This window comes from Callithrix jacchus, chromosome 3, assembly GCF_049354715.1.
Source record: "Callithrix jacchus isolate 240 chromosome 3, calJac240_pri, whole genome shotgun sequence".
NCBI classification, from domain to species: domain Eukaryota; kingdom Metazoa; phylum Chordata; class Mammalia; order Primates; family Cebidae; genus Callithrix; species Callithrix jacchus.
In genome coordinates this window covers 144,962,510-144,984,795 of record NC_133504.1, presented here as the reverse complement: position 1 = coordinate 144,984,795, position 22,286 = coordinate 144,962,510, and the positions used below count along the sequence as shown (strand labels likewise).

Below are 22,286 nucleotides of genomic sequence, written 5' to 3'. Positions count from 1 at the left end.
CGGGTCGCGGTCATTTAGATCCCCAGTCTGGGTGACTTCTTGCGGCTGTACGCCCCCTCCCCCTCCCCGCGGTACCTTGCACTTTTCTCCTTCCCTGCCCCTCCCTAGTCCCTTTCGAGCCTTCTGCCCCTGATCGCTTGGCCTTGCTTCGCAGTCGTCTGCTGCTGTAGACAGGAGGTGGGTGAGGTGATGCACACAGCCCCGTAGTTGCCCTCCGCGTATGCCTTCACCACCTCTGTGGCCATCCGCGACTTTCGCACCTTCCGCCATTTTCCTGCCTGTGAGGGTGGATAGATCGCGCTCGGGTCTCGGCCTCCTTGGTGTCGGTGACTGCTGAGGCGACGGATTGCTTCTGGGGGTGTGAGCTGGGGAAGTTCGTGGTCACGGAATGCCTGTGGGGTTGTTGATCAGTCAGTAATGGCAGGTGGGAGATGGACACAGGGAGTGGAGGATGGAGTGCGGGAATCAGCGGTTGTAGGCCGCTGGGGCTTCAATCCTTCTTTCTTTTTTATTAAGTGCTTAAAATGGTATTGTCTCCAGGGCCTTGTCTGCCCTGACAGTTTTTGTGGTGTTTCTGGGAAGGATGCTGTTGTGAGAAATAAGAGAGTTTCATTTTTTTCGAATGCGGTTGTAGGGTAGAAGTATATTATTCAGCAGGCTCCATCCATCCATGAATTCGGCTTACCCTTTTTATTCCTTTTCTGGATCTAAGGGATTGGCATGTAGTAGGCCCTCATGGCTTACTGACTAAATGAATTAATTGTGTATGCCATTTCCTGTTTCCATGCAAATTGTTATTAAAATAAGAAAAATAATGATCCCGCGTAAATATTCTGTAAAATACAGTTACTTGATCTGTTGGTCTAAGTCCCAATATATGAGTTTTTTTTTTTTTTTTTAAAGAACCAAATAAAATTTACGTTCTTGGAATTTTATGCCTTTTTTATAATATATACTTGGGGAGGAAGGAAATTTGGAGATACGGAATTTGTTGTTAGCTTTACATCACAGGGTGAAGGATATGACGTCTTTGTTATTCTGTAGTTTTGGAGTCCTCTTTTGTGGGAAAGGTTGAATGTTTCTGATGATTATTTTGTTTTTTAATATGGAAACTCAAAAATGACTTGAGATTTTTTTCTCTTCTGTTTTGGGGAATTATCCTAATCATTGGGCATAGATTTGCAAAACAACCAAAACGTAAGATAATATGAAACAAACAGTTTCAGGAGGAAAAGATATGTATATTATTTTATTGCTATCTTTTTATGTCTTGATATTAATAAAAAACAGTATAAACTTATAAAACGCTTATGCTTTTTCAATTAAGGAACGTAACCTGAATAGTGAGTCAAATTAATAGGTCTGTTACTTTTTCATCTAGCTATTTTTATGTGAAGTATCTAAGATACTGTGGTGTGTAGTAAATGCTTGTTGATTGATTGCTATGTAGACTAGTAGTTTTACTATAGCCTACATCTTAATTTACTTTGACCTAACTAGTGATGGTTTCTAATACTTAATATGTGATGTTTTTGATACAGGAAAGATGAATGGGAGGGCTGATTTTCAAGAGCCGAGTGCAGAAGTTCCAAGACCAATTACCCGTAACTATCTATTAAGTATTTATAATTAGAAGCGCTTTCTATGCAAAGGAAATTTCACTGGTTTGAGTAACAGTGGCAGGTGGGCTGGCTTCATGAGCATGTGCAGACAGGCCCCTGTACTTGATTTCATGTTTCTACTCTTGAAATTCTGAATAATTTGGACAAGGAGTTCCACGATTTTTTGTTTTGTTTTGTTTTTGCAGTGGGCCCAGCACATTACGTTGTCAGTCCTTGATGAGCAGATAGTAGCATTAACTTCTGTTTGAAGTCAAAGTTTGTTAAAAGTGTGTAAATGGCTGGGCGCGCTGGCTCATGTAATCCCAGCACTTTGGGAGGCAGAGATGGGTGGATCACCTGAGGTCAGGAGTTAGAGACCAGTCTGGGCAACATGGTGAAACCCCATCTCTACTAAAAATAAAAAAATTATCCTGGCATGGTGATGGGTGCCTACAGTCCCAGCTACTCGGGAGGCTGAAGCAGATCACTCGAACCCGGGAGGCGGAGGTTGCAGTGAGAGGAGATTGCGCCATTGCACTCTAGCCTGGGCAACAACGGTGAAACTCTGTCTCAAATAAAAAAATGTATAAGCCAGTTGTTTTATATTTTGAGTTAAAAAAAAAAAGTGTCTCTTGTTAATATTTAGGCTAATATAATTTTTCAGACTTACTTTTATTATGGGTAATTTAATGTTTTTTTATTTTCCTTGTAAAAAGACATAGGGCCTGATTACATTCCAACAGAGGAAGAAAGGAGACTCTTCGCAGAATGCAGTGATGAAAGCTTCTGGTTCAGATGTGAGTTCAATTTTCTAATTAATGTAATTTGATCCAAAATTTGTACCTGAAATTTTGACCTGAATTTGAATCTGAAATTATAATAACTCTGTATAGAACAAATTGGCAAACTTTTTGCATAGTGTGGTTGTTGTTAAAAGAGATTAAGGAAATAAAGGAATTGCAGGCTGGGCACGGTGGCTCAAGCCTGTAATCCCAGCACTTTGGGAGGCTGAGGTGGGTGGATCACGAGGTCAAGAGATCGAGATCATCCTGGTCAACATGGTGAAACCCCGTCTCTACTAAAAATACAAAAAATTAGCTGGGCATGGTGGCGGGTGCCTGTAATTCTAGCTACTCAGGAGACTGAGGCAGGAGAATTGCCTGAACCCAGGAGGTGGAGGTTGCGGTGAGCCGAGATCGCGCCATTGCACTCCAGCCTGGGTAATGAGCGACACTCTGTCTCAAAAAAAAGGAATTGCATACATTTTAAAGTAATTATTTCCAGATTTTTGTAATCAAAACGATGAGGTAATTTTGTTGATAATAGTAATAGTTAGCATTTACTGTATGTACATAAGTTATATAAAAACAACCCAATAAACTTGATAATTATTATTACCCTCACTTTACAGGTGAGGGAATTGAGGTTTAGAGATGTTAAATGGCAACAGCACCTAGTGTTACACAGGAGATAAATTACGATGTTTGGAGTTGAAACCAGGTCTGTCTGAAACAGATTTTACTCTTGATGCTTTTAACCATTACATAATAACAGGTTAGTTCCCATTTCATCTTTGTGAAATGTTGTTATACTACCAACTCTTGATTTCTGACTAGAGAATTATATATATTTGTGTATATATGTCAAGGTTTTACTTTTTAAAGACAGAGATTGTTGGAAGCAATACACAAAATATAATCTTAGTATTGAACAAAACACTGGAAGAAAAGAAAAAAAAATCAAAGAAAATGAACAAAGAACTGGTATTGCTTTACGTGGAAACTGTAATCCTTTCAGGTAAGGTAATTATAACAAAAAAGAGGATGGATTTTTGTTTTTTTGAGACGGAGTTTTGCTCTTGTAGTCCAGGCTGGAGTGCAGTGGTACAATCTCTGCTCACTGCAACCTCTACCTCCTGGATTCAAGCGATTCTCCTGCTTCAGCCTCCCAGGTAGCTGGGATTACAGGTGTGTGCAACCATGCCCAGCAAATTTTTATATTTTTAGTAGAGATGGGTTTTCACCTTGTTGGCCAGGCTGGTCTCAAACTCCTGACCTCAGGTGATCCAGGCACCTCGGCCTCCCAAAGTGCTGGGATTACAGGCGTGAGTCACCTTGCCCAGCAAATTTTTTTTTTTTAAAGGCAACTTGGCTGGTCATGGTGCCTCATACCTGTAATCTCAGCACTTTGGGAGGCTGAGGCAGGAGGATCGTTTGAGCCCAGGAGTTTGAGACCAGCCTAGGCAATAAGTGAAAGAGGCCTCATCTCTACCAAAAATGAAAGAAATTAGCTGGGTATGGTGGTACACAGCAGTAGTTGCAACCACTTGGGAGGCTGAGGATGAGGCCGGAGGATCCCTTGAGCTGGGTACATAGAGGCTGCTGCAGTGAGTTATGATCACATCACTGCATTCCAGCCTGGGTGACAGAGCCAGACCCTGTCTCAAAGAAAAAAGAAAAAGGAAAAAAAGGACAACGTAAGCCATTAAGGAGTATGTACATTTTCATCAGTCAGCCTGATACGTATGCTTAAAATGTACAAGATGTGCAAGGCACCTTTTGGGAAGATAAGTTTTATGAAAGGACAGTCTTTGTCCTGAAGTAGTTTTCTTTTTTCTTCTTTTTTTTTTTGTTTTGTTTTTGAGACAATGTCTCACTCTGTTGCCCAGGCTAGAGTGCAGTGGTACCATCTCTGCTCACTGCAACATCCTTCTCCTGAGTTCAAGTGATTCTCCTGCCATAGTGTCTCAAGTAGCTGGGACTACAGGTACGCGCCTCCATGCCTAGCTAATTTTTGTATTTTTAATAGAGACAGAGTTTCATCATGTTGGCGAGGCTGGTCTCGAACCCCTGACCTCGGTTGATTTGCCGGCCTTGGCCTCCCAAAGGGCTGGGATTACAGGTGTGAGCCACCAGGCCTGGCCCTGAAGAAGGTTTATATGTGGTGAGACAAAGCTATAATATGAAACAGAGATTAAGTGTGTAACTGCAGAAGACTTTTTAAGGAGATAAATTAAGTAGAATTGACTTACTGAAATTGAAACATTTGAATAACTTGAAATTTTAAAATTCAAAATTTTCTGAAAATTTTATTAAATTTCAATTTGTTAAAAATTGAAGCCTCTTTCAATTTTACAATTGTCTTTTTATGTAACATAAGGTAGAATACCTGAGTTGGAAAGAGACCTTTATTTTTTAGGTAAACAATACTGGAATAACTTTATAATAGGACTATAAGCCAGGCATGGTGGCTCACACCTGTAATCCTGACACCTTGGTTTGGTTTGGTTTTTGGTCTTGTAGATACTGGGTTTCTCCATGTTGCCCAGGCTGATCTTAAACCCCTGGGCTCAAATGATCTGACTGTCTTGGCCTCTCAGAATGGTGGGATTTCAAGCATGAGCCACTGCACCTGGCCCCAGCACTTTGGGTGGCTGAGACAGGAGGATTGCCTGAGACCAGGAGTTTGAGATCAGCCTTGGCAACATGGTGTGGCCCTGTTTCTACCCTCCCCCTATAAAAGATTAATAATAATTAGATAAATGAAGAGGAAAGGTGGAGTAGCATTTGGATGAAAGGAGTAGTGAACAATGGCAGAGATTGCAATAACTTGATCTCTGTAGAGCCATGAGCCTGAATTGATTGGAACAGAAGTCTTTCATTGAGGATAGAACATAAAACATAGTAATGAGTTAAAGATTTGATTCATTATATCGTTTAGGTTCTTGAGCAGAAGCGGGGTGATATGTAAGGTTTTTTTTTAGGAAGGTTCGTTAGCAGTGTGCAAGATGGGTAGAAGGGTGAGAAATTGTATTTGGTGAAATCTGCTATGAGCTTTTGGCAGTAACCTTAGGCATATGTATGTAGTCATTGATGAGATAAAGTTGAATATTGTGTCATTTGAACTGGAAAAGATGAGCTGGCAACGAAAGACTTTTTTAAAGAACAAATAATAGGATTTTTAAAGAAATTCAACTAAGGCGGAATGAAGGAATGGTAAGAGGAAAGAAATAGTTTTAAGATAACCAGCTTAGGAAACTCATTATTGATGATACTACTGAATAAAAGGTTCAGTTAGAAGGAGTTCTTGTTTGAAGAGGGAAATGAGTTTAGTTCAGACATTTTGAATTCATGGAGCAACTTTCGATTGTGGAAGATTTGTAAGCAACTAGAGATAGAAACAAAATATAGATGAAAAATTCGGGTTTCTTGTGGAGTTGTATTGGTGAATTCACCTACAAATTAAGTGTAGAGATAAAAGCATAAAACTGTTAATAGTTTCTGCCATGTGATTAATACTTAGGAATGATAGAATAAAGAATAAAGTTTGAGTAGTACCATGGATAAGGGAACAAGTGATGGTGGAAGAATCAACAGAGACCAAGAGCAGTTAGGAAGATAACACGAGCTCTGATAGAATCTTAATTATTTTATTCACCAATATTCAGAGACTTGCAGATGTTTCAAGCTAAAAAGAATCTGAGTAAGAATGAGGTGATGATGTCTATCTTGATTTGTGATGACTGTGCAGTTGAGAATAATTGTTTTAGACGCATAGTCATCATACATTAAGGACTTCAATCAAAGTTTCATGGCTCATAGAACGGGAATAATTTCTTTTTCTTTTCTTTTTTTGGGACTGGATTTCACTCTTGTCCTCCAGGCTGGAGTGCAATGGCATGATTTTGGCTCACTGCAACCTCCACCTCCTGGGTTCAAGCAGTTTTCCTGCCTCGGCCTTCTGAGTAGCTGGGATTACAGGTGCCTGCCACCACGCCCAGCTAATTTTTGTATTTTTAGTAGAGACGGATGTTGGCCGGGCTGGTCTTGAACTCCTGACCTCAGGTGATCCACCTGCCTCAGCCTCCCAAAGTGCTGGGATTACAGGTATGAGTCACTGTGCCTGGCCAGAATGGGAGGAATTTCTTAGAGAACTTGGCTATATACTCTGGCTACAGTTTTTGTGTTTTTTTTTTTCCAATCTTTGACAATTGTATAGAGTAGGTAGGATAAAATGATCTGTTTTCAAGTCTCAATGACACAGGATTAAGAAAAAGACAAGTCTGATAGAGAGGGTTTGGGATTGTTATACTGTTGGCCTACTGGCTAAATAGATGCTAAGGTGTCCAGATTTATTACTGGCTGATAAATGTATGCTGTTGCATATGTTTAACATTCTAAATAGCTATGACAGGATTATGCCAAAAGTACATTAAATAGCAGTGAGCAATAATCAGGATGCCCATGTATACCAGACTTAATAGTGGGACATGTGGTGTATGAACAGTACAAAGCTAAGTAATTTCTTTGTGCATCTAAACAGGTAAGTCACATGTTAAAAAGACAAAAGCAGCCAGGCATGGTGGCTTCTGCCTGTAATCCCAGCACTTTGGGAGGCTGAGGCAGGCCAATCACCTGAGGTCAGGAGTTCGAGACCAGCCTGACCAATATGGTGAAACCCCATCTCTACTACAACTACAAAAATTAGTGGGGCGTGGTGGCAGTCACCTGTAGTCCCAGCTACTTGGGAGGCTGAGACAGAAGAACTGGTTAAACCCGGGAGGTAGAGGCTGTAGTTAGCTGAGGTCATGCCATTGCATTCCAGCCTGGGTGACAGAGTGAGACTCTGTCTCCATAAAAAAAGGATGAACCCTGGGGTCTGATTGGCTGGATTCAAATCCCAGCTCCACACATAGTAGCTGTGAGATTTTGGGCAAGTTCCTGAGGTCTGTGTACCTCAATTTTCTTATCTATAAAATAGGGATAACTGCCTATCTCATGAAATTGTTATAGGGATTAATGCAATTTAATTGTCTATGTGTTGGCTATCTTTATTAAATAGCTATTACTGTTCTTGTGATTAATGAAATAAAAATTTCTATTGACTACAGTTATGAATATAGAGTAACTTTTTGTTACTGTGAGGGGAGAAGAGTTCAAAGAATTGTAGGGGCTCTTGTACATATTGAATATAGTTTGGGACCGTGGTAATAATGTGCACTAGGTTTTGGTCAGCAGTGTTACTGATTTGCCTATGGAAACAGATTATTTAACAAAACAGAAGTTATATACTGCAGTGGAAAAGGCCACTGACTGGGGGAGTCACGAGACTTGGGTTCTGATCCCAGCACTACCGCAAACTAACCAGCTGTGTTGCTTTGAGCAAATGACTTGTCTTTTCTTGGTGTCAATGTACTCTGATTGGAATGAGGACTAGATAATCTCTGAAGCCTCTTTCAGTCTTACCATTGTCTTTTTCTATGACATAAAGTAGAATACCTGAGTTGGAATGAGACCTTAGGTCTAATCCATTATCCTAAGATAATGTAAGAGAAGCTGTACAAAGACATTGTGGTGAATGGCAGAAATAGTATCTCCTCAAGCAGACTCTTACTCCACATTAAATGGGGAAAGCATTATCCATTGTAGAAATGGCCAACTAACTCATTGCCTTTTATCCTTGTATGATTCTTCAGCGCTTCATGTTGCAATCCTTGAGTGAAGCTGAAGGAGAAAAATGATTGCAAATTGTACTGGTGCTGTAATTAAAAGGGATTTGTCCTTTGCAAAACCTTAAATGATAATACATGAAGGCATTCTAACCAGCCAACATTAAAGAAACCATATTTCTAGCAAAGGTAAAATCTGTTAGTAAGTAGGAATGCGTGAATTCAAACCTTAGCATTTGTGCAGTTTGTGTCTGATGGCAAAGTTAATGCCCTGTTCCAAAGTGATGGATTTTAATCATGAAATCTCTAATAATTCAAATGTTTTAATTACTTTGGTTCTTAAATTGTCCATATATGGTTTAAACCAGAGTTGAACGAACTAGCCCGTGGATCAAATCTGTTTTTGTATGCATGAGAATTGTTTTTATATTTTAAAATGGTTAAGAGGCTGGATGCAGTGGCTCACGCCTGTAATCCCAACACTTTGGGAGGCTGAGGTGGGCTGATCACTTGAGCCCAGGAATTCAAGACCAGCCTGGGCAACATCTTAAAACCTCATCTCTACAGAAGCAAAACAAAACAAAAACCAATGAAAAATTAGTCAGGCATGGTGGCGCATGCCTGCAGTCCCAGCTACCTGGGACACTGAAGCAGGAGGATCATCTGAGCCCAAGGGTTGAGGCTGTGGTGAGATGAGGTTGCACAGCTGCACTCCAGCCCTGGTGACAGAGTAAGACCCTGTCTAAAAAAATTAAAAATAGTGGTTAAGAGAAAAAATGAAAGCAGAAGAATATTTCATTACATGTGAAAAGTACTTAACGAAATTCATATTTTTACATTTATAAAGTTTTCTTGGAACACTACTGTGTTCATGTGTTTTTGGATTGTCTCTGGATTCTTTTGCTTTAAAATGGCAGTTGGGTAACTGGGACAGAGATTGTCCCACAAAACCCAAAATATTTGCCATCTGGCTCTTCATAGAACTTGTTTGTCAACCTCAGGTCTGGAACAGCACTGTCCAGTGTGGCAGCCAGTAGCCAAATGTAGTGATTTAACTTTAACAGTGAAAGGATATAAAGCAAAATCATCAAGAGAAAAGGGAGCATGGAGTGAAGTCCCGAGGAAACCAAGTAACAAGAGTTCTCTCCCAGGGAGAGAATTCCTGGGAAGTGTTGATTTCTCTAACAGCTAGTCCTAACAATGTGTAAAGTTTTATCTACCAGGGAAACTCTTTAGAGACTCAGTGCCCTTGGTTTTTATTGAAGACTAGTCACTTATGTACCCTCTACCTAACAGGTACCAGAATTCCAGACTCCCAGAATGAAAGCAGGTGTTTGGCATGAGTTGTATTTGTACAGTTTGAGCACAGTGAGCTACTTACACATATTCAATGTGGGGAACTGCTTACCAGTCAAGTACCTAGACCAAATTCATCACAGGGTTGGTCACTCAAAAATCAGCTTTCATCATCACAAAAATTCCGTTAGTGCTAATGAAGAAAACAGTGACTGATAGCTGTTTTTAAGTTATAACCCTCTTTGAGATTACAAGAGTTTTGGATTTTTCACTCTCAGTTGTAGGCATATATAGATGTAATATTTTCATATTCTTTAATAAGTTCGTGAGTATAGTACAAAGAACATTAAGGCCGAGGAGGGCGGATCACAAGGTAAGGAGTTTGAGACCAGCCTGGCCAATATGGTGAAACTCCGTCTCTACTAAAAATACAAAAAAATTAGCTGGGCGTGGTAATGCATGCCTGTAATCCCAGCTGGGGAGGCTGAGGCTGGAGAATTGCTTGAACTCAGGAGGCAGAGGTTTCACTGAGCTGAGATAGCGCCACTGCACTCCAGCCTGGGTGACAGCAAGACTCCCGTGTCAAAAACAAAACATTAGTGTTTAAAATAGTGCTTTTTAATTCTTGCCTCAGCCACCATTTGATTATGGTCAAATATATTTTGTATTTTGGTTCACAGGGTGTAATACAGAGCTTAAAAGCTTGAGATCTGATATCAGGCTTTTATTAGAATCTGCAAACCAACCATTCAATTAGTTGTTTGACCTTGAGCAAATTAATTAACATCTCTAAGCTTCAGTTTCCTTATCTTTAAAAGGGTGGTAATAACATAAGCTACCTTATAGAAATATGATAAAAATATGATATGATACCTTATAGAAAAATGATAAAAGTATAATAAATGAGATAATGCACATAAGGTGCTTAGCCTGATGCACAGAATTTAGTCATTACTCAGTAGTGGCTCTTATTTGTAACTTGTTTCTTGCCTCTCCCTCATTAACTTTTCCCCCTTCTCTAACTTCAGAATTAACTTTTAGTCAGTTCTACTGTGTTGTCTTAGTTGATGCTATTAATGAACAGCTGGCTATTTGGAACCTAAGCCTAGATGGTTCATTAATTATATTGTTTAATATTTTGTGATGTTTTCTTAAATTTAAAATGCTCCTTTAATTTTTCCACTATGTATACAATAAAGATCTTAGTTTTGCAGTATACTTCCTAGAAGGTTTTACTGATACTCATTTATTTAATGAACTGAAGACAAAATCTTTTCCTTTCTTTGATGTTGACAAGGTCTTTTTCCTCCTATAGCTGTGCCTTTGGCTGCAACAAGTATGTTGATTACTCAAGGATTAATTAGTAAAGGTAAATATTCAAACTTTGAATTTATTTAGCATTTTGGATACCATGTTTGTTTTGTGATATTTTCTAGATTTTTAGAAGAAGTAAAGATAACAGTGTATTATATTAAACATTATATAAAATTCATTGATGAATTTCTACAGTACATTTTTAAACGTTTTGTCTCTATGGATCCACTGACCCAAATATTATGACTTGAGAATTTCTACTGCACTGATAGCATCATTAACAACCTATGAGAGCAAGAAAGTAACTAAACACCAGCATTAGTGGGATAGATCTGGTCTAGGTGGGCCAGTAGCAACATTATCACCTAGGAGCTTGCTAGAATGCACATTAATGGGGACCTAGAGTCTGTGTTGTTGTTTTTTTGGTTTGTTTTTTGAGATTGAGTCTCACTGTGTAGCCCAGGCTGGAGTGCAGTGGCACAATCTTGGCTCACTGCAACCTCCGACTCCTGTGTGTTATTTAATAATGATTGGAGCTAGGTATGCAGAAGGTTATACAAAGGAAATTTACGAGCTGCTAGTAGGTCATTGCAGGAAACAAATGGATGTGAACATATCTTGAAGCAAATAGAAATTGAATTACATACTTAATCAGCTACTAAATTGCAGAGTAGGGACCCCTAAAAGTTGTAGGTGTTCAAAGAAGAAAAATCTTTGTAGGGCTGCTGTAATCAAGGAACGTTTCTTGAAAGAAGTGGATTTTGAAAGATGGGCAGGATTTAGATTAAAAGAGAAGAAAGAACCTGCCAGGAAGGAGAGACCTGATGATCAAGACAAATAGGCATGACTTTTGGGAGAGGTACACAGGACTGAGCTGAAGAGGCAAAATCATGCAGGGAGGAGTGAAAACTCCGTTAAAGAGCTGAAGTAGAGCCAGGAGAAATTATAATTTGGATTAGGTTATGAAGAGGGGAAAGTGTTTTAAGAGATTATGGATTTAGGTGCAGTTGAAGACTTTGTACTACTGAAGGTAAGGTAGAAGTGGTAAAAATTGGGAGAGACTTTAAGACAAGAATTCAGTATCCACCAAGACATTTTGCATTTAATCGGAATCCCTGACATTTTGTTCATTGGTCCTTTTGTATCTGCGGATTGGTTCCAGGACCCTCCAGAGGATGCGAAAATCCACAAAAGCTTAAGTCTCTGATGTAAAATGGCCTAGTAAAGTATATGTGCCTATCTGCCTGTATACTTTAAATCATCTCTAGATTTCTTATAGTACCTAAGAGTATGTAAACACTACATAAACAGTTGTTATACTGTATTGTTTAGGGAATAATGACAAGATAAAAGTCTGCATATTTAGTATAGATGCAGTTTTTTTCCCTGAATATTTTCTTTTTTTTTTTGAGATGGAGTTTCTCTCTTGTTACCCAGGCTGGAGTGCAATGTTGCGATCTCGGCTCACCACAGCCTCCGCCTCCTGGGTTCAGGCAATTCTCCTGCCTCAGCCTCCTGAGTAGCTGAGATTACAGGCACGTGCCACCGTGCCCAGCTAATTTTTTGTATTTTTAATAGAGACAGGGTTTCACCATGTTGACCAGAATGGTCTCGATCTGTTGACCTTGTGATCCACCCGTCTTGGCCTCCCAAAGTTTTCCTGAATATTTTCTATCTGCAGTTGGTTGTAGAACACACGCCTACAGAGGGCTGCCTGTATCTGCTTTCATCCACAGTGCGTCATACTCCACATGGTCTTAGCTGCTCCCTCTGTTTCTTCCTGATCTGTCAAAACCATTTCTATGTGTTTAGGTCTCCTCTAACTTAAGAACATTCAAAAAAAAAATCTTCCCTCATTTATTTTTCCAGCTACTCCCAACTGCCTCATATTTGAAGCCAGACTTCATGAACACTTCACTCTTCACTTTTTACTTCTTTTAACCCCTTGCAGTCCTTGTGAGACTATCCATATATTCTACCATTTATTGGAACTTTTCAAAAGGTTACCAACACAACCTCTTTGCTGCTTAAATATCATGGATAGTTTTTGTTACTGACCAGCTTTATATAACTTTAACCAGTTTTTCTTGAAATAATTCTATTCTCTTGGCTTTCACGATGTCATATTCCTAAGATTTTTCTCTCACCTCAGGCGATTCCTTTGTTGTTTCATGTTTTTTTGACATGTACTACACATTGTTATATAGCACTGAACAACAAAAAGTCATGACCTCTTGGTGCTTACATTTTTGTATGGGTTTTCTTTGCTTGTTTTGGAAATGTTGGTGTTATTATATTCTGGATATAGTATATAATATGGATGGCTCTTCACTAGGCCCCTCAAACTGAACTCATCATTTTCCCCAAAAACCAATTCCTCTTTTCTTTTCATGACTGAGTGACATTAATACTATCCAGAAAACTGGAACATTTTTCTTCACTTCTATCCCTTATCTCTGCCTTATCCAATTCATGTCTTTTAGCTCTTTTTTTTTTTTTTTTTTTGGAGACGGAGTTTCGCTCTCGTTACCCAGGCTGGAGTGCATTGGCGTGTTCCTCCTGGGTTCAGGCAACTCTCCTGCCTCAGCCTCCCTAGTAGCTGGGATTACAGGCATGCACCACCATGCCCAGCTAATTTTTTGTATTTTTAGTAGAGACGGGGTTTCACCATGTTGACCAGGATGGTCTCAATCTCTTGACCTCGTGATCCACCCACCTCGGCCTCCCAGAGTGCTGGGATTACAGGCGTGAGCCACTGCGCCCAGCCTGTCGTTTAGCTCTTAAATGTCTTTATTAACTATCCACCTCCATCTGTACTGCCACTATAATTAATGCAACCATATGTCACAAAGAGTATTGTAGGAACCTTCAACAAATCTGTTTGCCTGCATTCTTGCTGCTACTTAGGAAAATAAGCTGTTTCTAGTACCTGACAGAGGGCATAGTTAGTGCACATAGTACTCAAATATTGGAGGGGATGAATAGCAACCATCACACTATTCTCTTTGTCTTAACTCTCTCTCTAGACTGTAAATTCCATGAGAGTAAAGAGCGTGTCTTGTTTCCTGTTAATATCCAGCATTTAGCGTCTTTATAAGTAGTCTATAACTAGTTGATGACAGAATGAAGGAACAATTTTATTTATTTTATTTTTCTTTCTTTTTTTTTTTATTCTCCTCAGAAGTGAGACTTTCCAAATATTTTATTTTATTTTTGAGATGGAGTCTTACTCTGTCGCCAGGCTGGAATGCAGTGGTGCAATCTCGGCTCACTGCAATCTCTGCCTCCCAGGTTCACGTGATTTTTCTGCCTCAGCTTGCTGACTAGCAGGGACTATAGGCATGTGTCACCACACCCAGCTAATTTTGTATTTTTAGTAGAAACAGAGTTTCACCATGTTGGCCAGGATGGTCTTGATCTCTTAACCTCGTGATCCTCCTGCCTCAGCCTCCCAAAGTGTTGGGGTTACAGGCATGAGCCACCGTGCCTGGCTGGAACAGCTTTTTAATGTAAAAATAGAGACGTTCTTACCATTTTCCTTTTCTCTTATCATCCCAGTGGTATAAATGAAGGAACTGAGGTTAATGGCACAGATTAGTTGTCTGTTTTTGTACTTTAATTACATGAAATAAAACACTGAGGTATTCTTTTATGTAAATTCTTTCAACATTACGAGATTGATCCAGTAGCATGCTGGAACTGGTTTGTACTGGCTCCTGAGAATTGGTTGTTAAATTTTCAGAAACTTCGGCAAGCTGATTTTTAAAGTGTTGGAGGCTTTACACCATGGAAACTGACAGACCTTAAAATTAGAGCTTATTATAGGGAGTTTACCAGCACATCACTGCATTTATCCACCTTGTTGCCATATAGGTTTCCTCTGTGTAAATACACCAGTTTATCTGTATTAACTGTACATTGATAATTGGTAGTTTTCAGTTTTGACTATTACAATTAGTTCTGCCAAGAATATGGTGCTTTTGATAGACATTTTGCTGGGTCATAGATTTCATATATGTTTATTTAGCTTTAGTCGATATTGCCAAACTATTTAGACCAATTTATACTACTACATTCTCACGAACACTAGCTATTTTTATGTCTTTGATATTTTAGCCATTATGATAAATGAACACTATTATTGATTACATTGTGGTTTGAATTTGTATTTCCCTGTGACTAATGAAGTTGAAGACCTTTTCATTTGCTTATACCTCATTTCAGTACATCATTGTTTGTGAAGTATCTGTCGAAGTCTGTTTACCAGTTTTTTCATTGGATTGTCTTTTTTCTACTGGTTTTATGAGACTTCTCTCTATATTTTGGAAGTAAGTCTTTTGTCAGATATGTATATCGTGGGGTTTTTTTCCTCACTCTGTTTAACTGTAGTTTTCAGTGTTAATAGACTCCAGTTTATCAGGTTTCTTCTTCCTGATGAGTGCATTTTGTTGACTCTTTAAGATCTTTGTCTACTCCAAGGACACAAACATGGTCTCTTATGCTTTCTTCTATATGCTTTTTTTTTTTTCCTGCCTCAGGTTTATTTGTACAAATAATACAGGAGGGCCCCAGCCCTGTGCAGATGGTAGCCTGGGGCAGGGGTCGCACCAGTCCTTCTGTCCTCACATTGGCAGACAGAGACGCCTACTCTGAAGCCTTTGTAGGGATCTAGGCACCTTTGGGAGCCTGAGCTGGAACTGAAACTGGAGCTGCAGCCTGGGCCTTGGTTTGATCCTTGGCCTTAGCCTTTAGCTGGCAGAGCCTGAGCCCCTTGACAATGCAGGCATGAGCTCACTTTCCAATCTTGGGGTGGGCAATGTAGGCAAGTTGATCCAGCTTGCGGCTGATACCCTTTGGGATCTTGGGCTTAACGTTGGGCTTTACAAGGGCCTTGATAGCATTGGCACGTGCACTCATGGCCTTGGAGGTGTTGGCCTGCATCTTCTTTAGGCCCTTCTTGTGCTTCTTGGCAAAGCGCATGTTCCTCAGAAACGTGGGTCCACCCCCTTAAGAGATTTGTGTCTTTGTGATCAGTGTTTCTTGGTACTATTTCTGTACCGTTTTCGGAACTGGTTGTGTGTGGTGTGGCTCTTGGACTTGGCTGTGTCTGCACCTTAAACTGTGGCTCCTGAATTGCCTAGAGGTTTTTTTTTTTTTTTTAATCTTTTATATTTACATTTTTAAGCCATCTAGTTTATTGTTTGATATAGGATCAAGGTACATTTTCCCCTGTTAATGGATATTAATTGAGCCAGCACTATATTTTGAAAAGACTATGCTACAGTTGTCTTTGTCATAAATCAAGTGACTGCAGGTATGGAGCTGTCTCTGGACTCTTAGTTTGGTCATTTTACCTTTCCTTGTACTTAATACCAGATTGTCTTAAGTACTACAGCTTTATCATATAGGTTTTGCTATGTGGTGGTAGTCAGTTCTATAATACCATTCTTCAGTGTTGCCTTGGCCCTTTGTGTGAAAAATTATAAAGCTTTTCAATTTTTGCAAAACTTTTGATTTTAATTGGGATTGCATTGTATTTATAGGTGAAGTTATGGAGAATTGCCATTTTAGAATATTGAGTCAATTCTCAGTAAGTTGTAACTTTGAGTGTAGAGATCTTTTATCTCTTTCATTAGATTTGTTCCTGGGTTTTGAGTGTTTTTTGGGTGCTATAATTAATTCTGTCTTTTAAAAAATGTTTGATTTTTTTTGTTTGTTGTTGGTATAAACAGTTTTTCATATATACATATATGCGTATTTTTGGTCTATAGACCTTGTATCAAGTGATCTTTCTAAATTCACCTTTTCTAATACTTGATAGAGTCTTTGGATTTTTGTCATATTTCTCTCGATATTGAAGTCATTTGATTTTCCCTATTAAAAAGCCTAGGGTTCTCTAGGGCCATGGAAGGAGCTAATGTTGTCAGATTATATTTTAAAATAGTCTTTACTGGTTTTTCTTTAACAATGTTACTCAGAAAGACTTAACTCTTTTCTTTAGGAATACTTTCAAGTCATCCCAAATATGGTTCAATCCCTAAACTTATATGTAAGTATGAACAACATTGTAGTTTTCATAGCTTTTTAAAATTTAAATACAATTATTTTTATCAAATGTTTTATCATATCTTACTCGTATTAGTTATATGGTTACATACTCTGATAAATCAGTTTGTTAAAGCATTTCATTAAGTGGATTACTTGGGTATTTTATTGTTAGCATAAAAAATCCTTAGTTGAAATAGGTATTTTTTGTATCTTTATAATGTAATAGAACTATTAATTTGAAATTATTTTGTAAGGATAAAGTATTTGAAAATAAATTTTTGGTCTGTCTATGGGGAAAGAAAGTTGTGTAGATATTCTGATTAATCAAAATAAAGTATATTTAAAATTAAGCTTAATTTTTAAAAGAAATCTCTAATGTACATTTTAAAATGTAAATAACTGTAACTTATTTACACGTTGCAATATAGTTAATAGAAAAAGAAGCTACATTGCTCTTCAAAAGGAGTACCTGAGGCTCTTCCTGGGTCTTTCAGGTTAGCCTTTCTGTTGTATTAGAAACTCACGTGATGCAGTAATTGCCATTACTTTAAGAGATTTGTTGCACCTAATTTTATTTTAAAAACAATCTTGTGAAAATGGCTATGCAAATGATTTCCTGTTTTATAGAAAGATAATGGCCTAAATCCTTGTGATGAGACCAGAACTAGAAATAAATAAATGTTTTGATATTTTGATTTTTTATCCATTCCTCTTCCCATTATACCTTTACTAAATCTTTCCTGTATATATTATAAAGTAGTATATTATAATTGATTTACTTAAAGCTACTTTATTTTGGCATACTTTGTTTTTTAGGAAACAGAATTATATCCATAGACTCTGTCTGTGAACTCTGATCTGATTTAATTTTGATTCTTCTATCATTATTTCAGGACATCTCAGTCTTTCTAAACCAAAGACATATTTAGAATCACACTTAAAAAATTTTTTTTTAGAAAATACTTTTGTCTGAAAGTCACATTCAGTTACACTTTTTGTTTGATTTTACAAATAAGTTGCTTGTATCATGGGATACTTTGCTGGAAAACTTTCTTATGTGAAAACTTGCCAAGAGAAATTCAGGAATCTTGAAAATTCCCCCCTTGGAGAAGCTTTACGATTGGCACAAGCACGACGACGATCTTCACCACCTGGGTAGGCCAGATTCTGATCTTTACTTAAGATTTTTAATTTGTAAGTAACAACTAGATGTTTCTATAATTCAAGGCTCAAAAACGTTGCCTGAAAGGACCATTGGATATTGTAGGCTAAAAGTAATTTGCTTCAAAAATTGGAGCAAGACTTGCCACCATTTATTTATGAATGAATGAATGAATGATGGGGCTTCCCTCTGTTGCCCAGGCTGGAGTGCAGTGGCATGATCTTAGTGCACTTCAGCCTTGAACTCCTGGGTTCACAGGGCCCTCCTGCCTAGAGCTCCCTGAGTAAATAGGTCTATAGGCGTGAGCCACTGCACCCACCTAATTTTAAAAGAATGTTTTTTAAGAGATGGGGGTCTCATTTTGTTGCCCAGGCTGATCTTGAATTACTGGGCTCAATCGATCCCCCTGCTTCAGCTTCCCAAATGGTTGGGATTACAGGTGTGAGCCACTGTGTCTGGTTCCTCATTTTTGTTTTGTTTTGTTTTGAGACAGAATCTCACTTCGGCTCCCAAGCTGGGAGTACAGTAATGCAATCTCAGCTCATTGCAACCTCTGCCTCCTGGGCTCAAGTGATCCTCCTCCCTCAGCTTCCAGAGTAGCTGAGACCACAGGCGTACACCACCATGCCTAGCTAATTTTTTGTATTTTGTAATAGAGACTAGTTTTACCATGTTGCCCAGTCTGGTCTCAAATCCTGAGCTCAAGCGATCTGCCCCACTTGGCCTTCCAAAGTGCTGGGATTACAGGCGTGAGCCACTGCCGGACTTCATTGTTTTAAATATAGAGTTGTATCCTATTGGGAGTACATGTCCTAGAATAAAGGATTTTATCTTGATTCAATTTTGCAAACACCTTTGGTTACTGTAGTTTGACTTTTCTTTTGAATTCCCAAATGTTATCAATCCCATCTCTTAACAGATTTTAACTTAATTTTAATGCTTCTTAAACAGATAGGCAAGCAATGTAATCCCCATGAGAGAGAATTACTTGTATCTGCTTTAGCAAATTAGTGTTTTTATAGATTCTTAGCTATGACATTACCTTCTCAATTGACATGGGAAATGGACATGGTTATTGAAAATAGACCTGATTTGAAGTGCTTTTTCTTTCCAAGAACTTTCAAACATACTAAAATTATCTTGAAAGGCTAATAGTTAGAAAGTTGGGTATACATTTCCAATTTTTCCGTGTTGACAGTGACCACTTTTAAGATGTATAACTGGGTCAGGACTTCTTAAAAGTGTTTTGTTGGCAGAAAGAAACAGACCTCATTTTACTGCTTATAAATAACTGTGTTAAAAATTATTTTGAGGCCAGATGTGGTGGCTCATGCCAGTAATCCCAGCACTTTGGGAGGCCAAGGCAAAAGGATTGCTTGAGCCCAGGAGTTTGAGACCAGCCAGGGCAATATAGTGAGACCTTATCTCTACAAAAAACCAAGTGGTGGTGCATGCCTGTGGTCCCAGCTACTTGAGAAGCTGAGGTGGATGGATCGCTTGAGCCTAGGAGATGGAGATTGCAGTAAGCCAAGACTATGCCACTGCACCGTAGCCTGGGTGACAGAGTGAGACCCTGTCTCAAAAAAGAAAAACTTATATCTATATATATATAATTTTGGAAATAAGATATATAGAAGAAGTTATTTTAACACTTTAAGATATAGGCAGTGACTCATATTTCTTAACACAATATGGTTTTCATTTACAGGCACTATTATCAAAAGTCAAAATATGACTCAAATGTGAGTGGTCAATCATCTTTTGGGACATCCCCAGCAGCAGACAACATAGAAATGCTTCCTCATTATGAGCCAATTCCATTCAGTTCTTCTGTGAATGAATCTGCTCCCACTGGTATTACTGATCATATTGTCCAAGGTAGAAACTTCTCTTGAAATGAATTTCAGCATTTTATGGTCCAACGTATGTATAAACTTTATTTGATGACTTTCTGCTGGATATCACCTGTGTACCATGAATCATCAACCTAAACACAGCATGTTTGTTTTTGTTCATTTGTTTCTTCATTCATTCAACTTTTCTTGAGAATCAGTAGGTGTCAGGTACTCTGCTAGATGTGGAAGAAGATGAATAACACTTGGTTCTTGTCCCTGAAAAAGTCTCAGTCTGTTAGAAGATGTAGAAATACAAGGATAAATTACTAGTATGTCCCAGTAATTGAAAATACTAGGGCAAACTTAGTGGAATAGTGAAGAAATAAGTTGTGTTTCAGGGAATAGAGGCTCCAGGAAAGCTTTGTAAAGGTTACATTTGATAGGCTGGGTTTTAAAGGCTTTCAACTTCCTTGTCTGTAATATAAGAAAGAACTGTTGTCAAGTGAGAAAATCCATGTGAAAATGCTTTGTGAAGTTTGTAAATACTAGCTTTGAGGATCACACATATAAATGCAACAACATCAATTTGGATTAAGGCTTGGATTTGAATCATGATTGACATTTGTGAGCTATGTGACCTAGTAATACTGCTACTACACAATGTAGTGGGATTATTATAACTACTTTATAATCCTTTCAGTTTCTTGATCAGTTGAATGGAATTGCAGTGGTTCATGCCTGTAATCCCAGCACTTTGGGAGGCTAAGGTGGGTGTATCACGAGGTCAGGAGTTCAAGACCAGCCTGGTCAAGATGGTGAAAATGTGTCTTTACTAAAAAATACAGAAATTAGCTGGGCATGGGTGCCAGTAATCCCAGATACTCGGGAGGCAGAGGCAGAGCATTGCTTGAACCCAGGAGGTGGAGGTTGCAGTGAGCCAAGATCACACCACTCCATTCCAGCCTGGGTGACAGAGAGGGACTCCATCTCAAAAAGAAAAACAAAACAAAACAAAACCTAACCTCTCTTAATGAACTGTTGGAATTAGATGAAATAATCAGGGACAATGCCTGGCAAATAATAGACTCTCAAAAAAACATTAGTTTCTTTCCTTCAGTCTAGTTTGCAGTGAAAGATGAGGAATCAGAAATAGAAAATACAGGTCTACAATTATTTAAAATCCTGAAATTCAAAAAACTTTGAAAACCAAGTTTTTTGTTTTTGTGTTTTTTTAGTAATTAAACTGGTATTAAAATCTTGCCTGAATTCATTTAGCAGCATACCCTAACCTAAATTCAAATGAGTTATATAACATAGACTTTATTTACTTTGCCAGATAAGATTTTTTCCTTTATTTCATTGTAGAAATATTAATATGTTTGCTTATTCATTGCGGTCTCAAACCTCTGAATGGATGGGTATTAAGTAAAATAAGGGGTATATACTATAGTATTTTTCTGAAATCTAAGAAACTGAATTGTGGAACATATCTGACCCCAAGGGTTTGAATAAGGGATTATGGACCCTCGTAGAGTATATTCTTTAAATTTTAAAAGATGAGAGGGAAAGAAATTAAGGGGAGGGGTAGGGGATACAGTGGAAAGGGAGAAGTTTATTATAGGTCAGAGAAGGTTCTAGAGAATGCAGAAGGCGGTTCTAGGTAAATCAGAATATAAAGTAGCCGCTAGTCATATGTGGCTATTTAAATTAGTTGACATGAAATAAAATTTAAAATTTGATTTCTCAATTTCTTTGGTAGCAGCTGTTCAGTTGCTCAACAGTCATATGTGCTAGTGGCTACCATGTTAGCACCAATACAGAACATTTTCTTCATTGCAGAAAGTTATGTTGGACAGCACTACTTCAAAGCAAAAGTTGGGGCAAAGGGGTGAGTATTAGTCTTGTATAAAGGAAGAGACAGGAAAGAATGGAAGTTCAGATGATTAGAGAGTTTGGATGAAAGTTGTTGAGAGCCTCTTAATCCTCAACTCCAATTCTTTATTTTTTTCATTAGTGGTTGGAAGCAAAGGCACCAAATAAGTCAAAAAAGGAAGGAAGGGAGTGGGCAGATTAGGAGAGAATGGCTGAAGTCACTATCTTATCTCCAAAGGCAGCTGTCCTTGTTCCTCACTATGTCTCATTTAACCAGTCTAAAGTTCAAATCCATTTTTCTTGTGCAGTAGTCCCCCCTTATCCATGGGGGATAAGTTCAAAGATGCCTCTGGATGCCTGAAACCTCAGATATTACCAAATCCTTTATACTCTATGTTTTTTCGATCTAGATGGCTACTAAGTTACTAACAGGCAGTTAGTGTAGACAGCTGGATATGCTGGACAGAGGGATGATTGAAGCCCTAGATGGACCAGAGTGGAACCCCACAAGATTTTATCACACTACTCAGGACAGGGTGTAATTTAAGACTTATGAATTGTTTATTTCTGGAATATTCCATTTAATATTTTCAGACCATGGTCGACTGTGGGTAACTGAAACCCTGGAAAGCGAAACCACAGATAAGGGGGCACTACTGTATTCTAGACATGCACTAACTCTTTCCTTGTAATGACTTGCATCCTTCCCA

General features: G+C 38.5%; 1 protein-coding gene across 18 annotated transcripts in view; it reads left to right on the top strand.

Moving 5' to 3' along the window:
• The window catches only part of OCIAD1 (OCIA domain containing 1), a 75,590-nt gene that overhangs the window by 46,646 nt on the left and 6,658 nt on the right, over positions 1-22,286 (top strand). For 5 of the 18 annotated variants that reach the window (XM_035293733.3, XM_078367248.1, XM_035293734.3 and 2 more), the window contains 6 exons: positions 1,542-1,604; positions 2,318-2,398; positions 10,661-10,714; positions 16,661-16,708; positions 17,724-17,862; positions 19,578-19,747. In XM_035293733.3, the coding sequence (XP_035149624.1) occupies positions 1,547-1,604; positions 2,318-2,398; positions 10,661-10,714; positions 16,661-16,708; positions 17,724-17,862; positions 19,578-19,747 (550 nt within the window). In that variant the 5' untranslated portion in view covers positions 1,542-1,546. Of the gene's footprint in view, positions 1-17; positions 425-1,541; positions 1,605-2,317; positions 2,399-10,660; positions 10,715-16,660; positions 16,709-17,723; positions 17,863-19,577; positions 19,793-22,286 lie in introns of those variants that run through there. The other 13 variants (XM_078367246.1, XM_002745859.7, XM_078367247.1 and 10 more) reach the window with 9 other exon arrangements.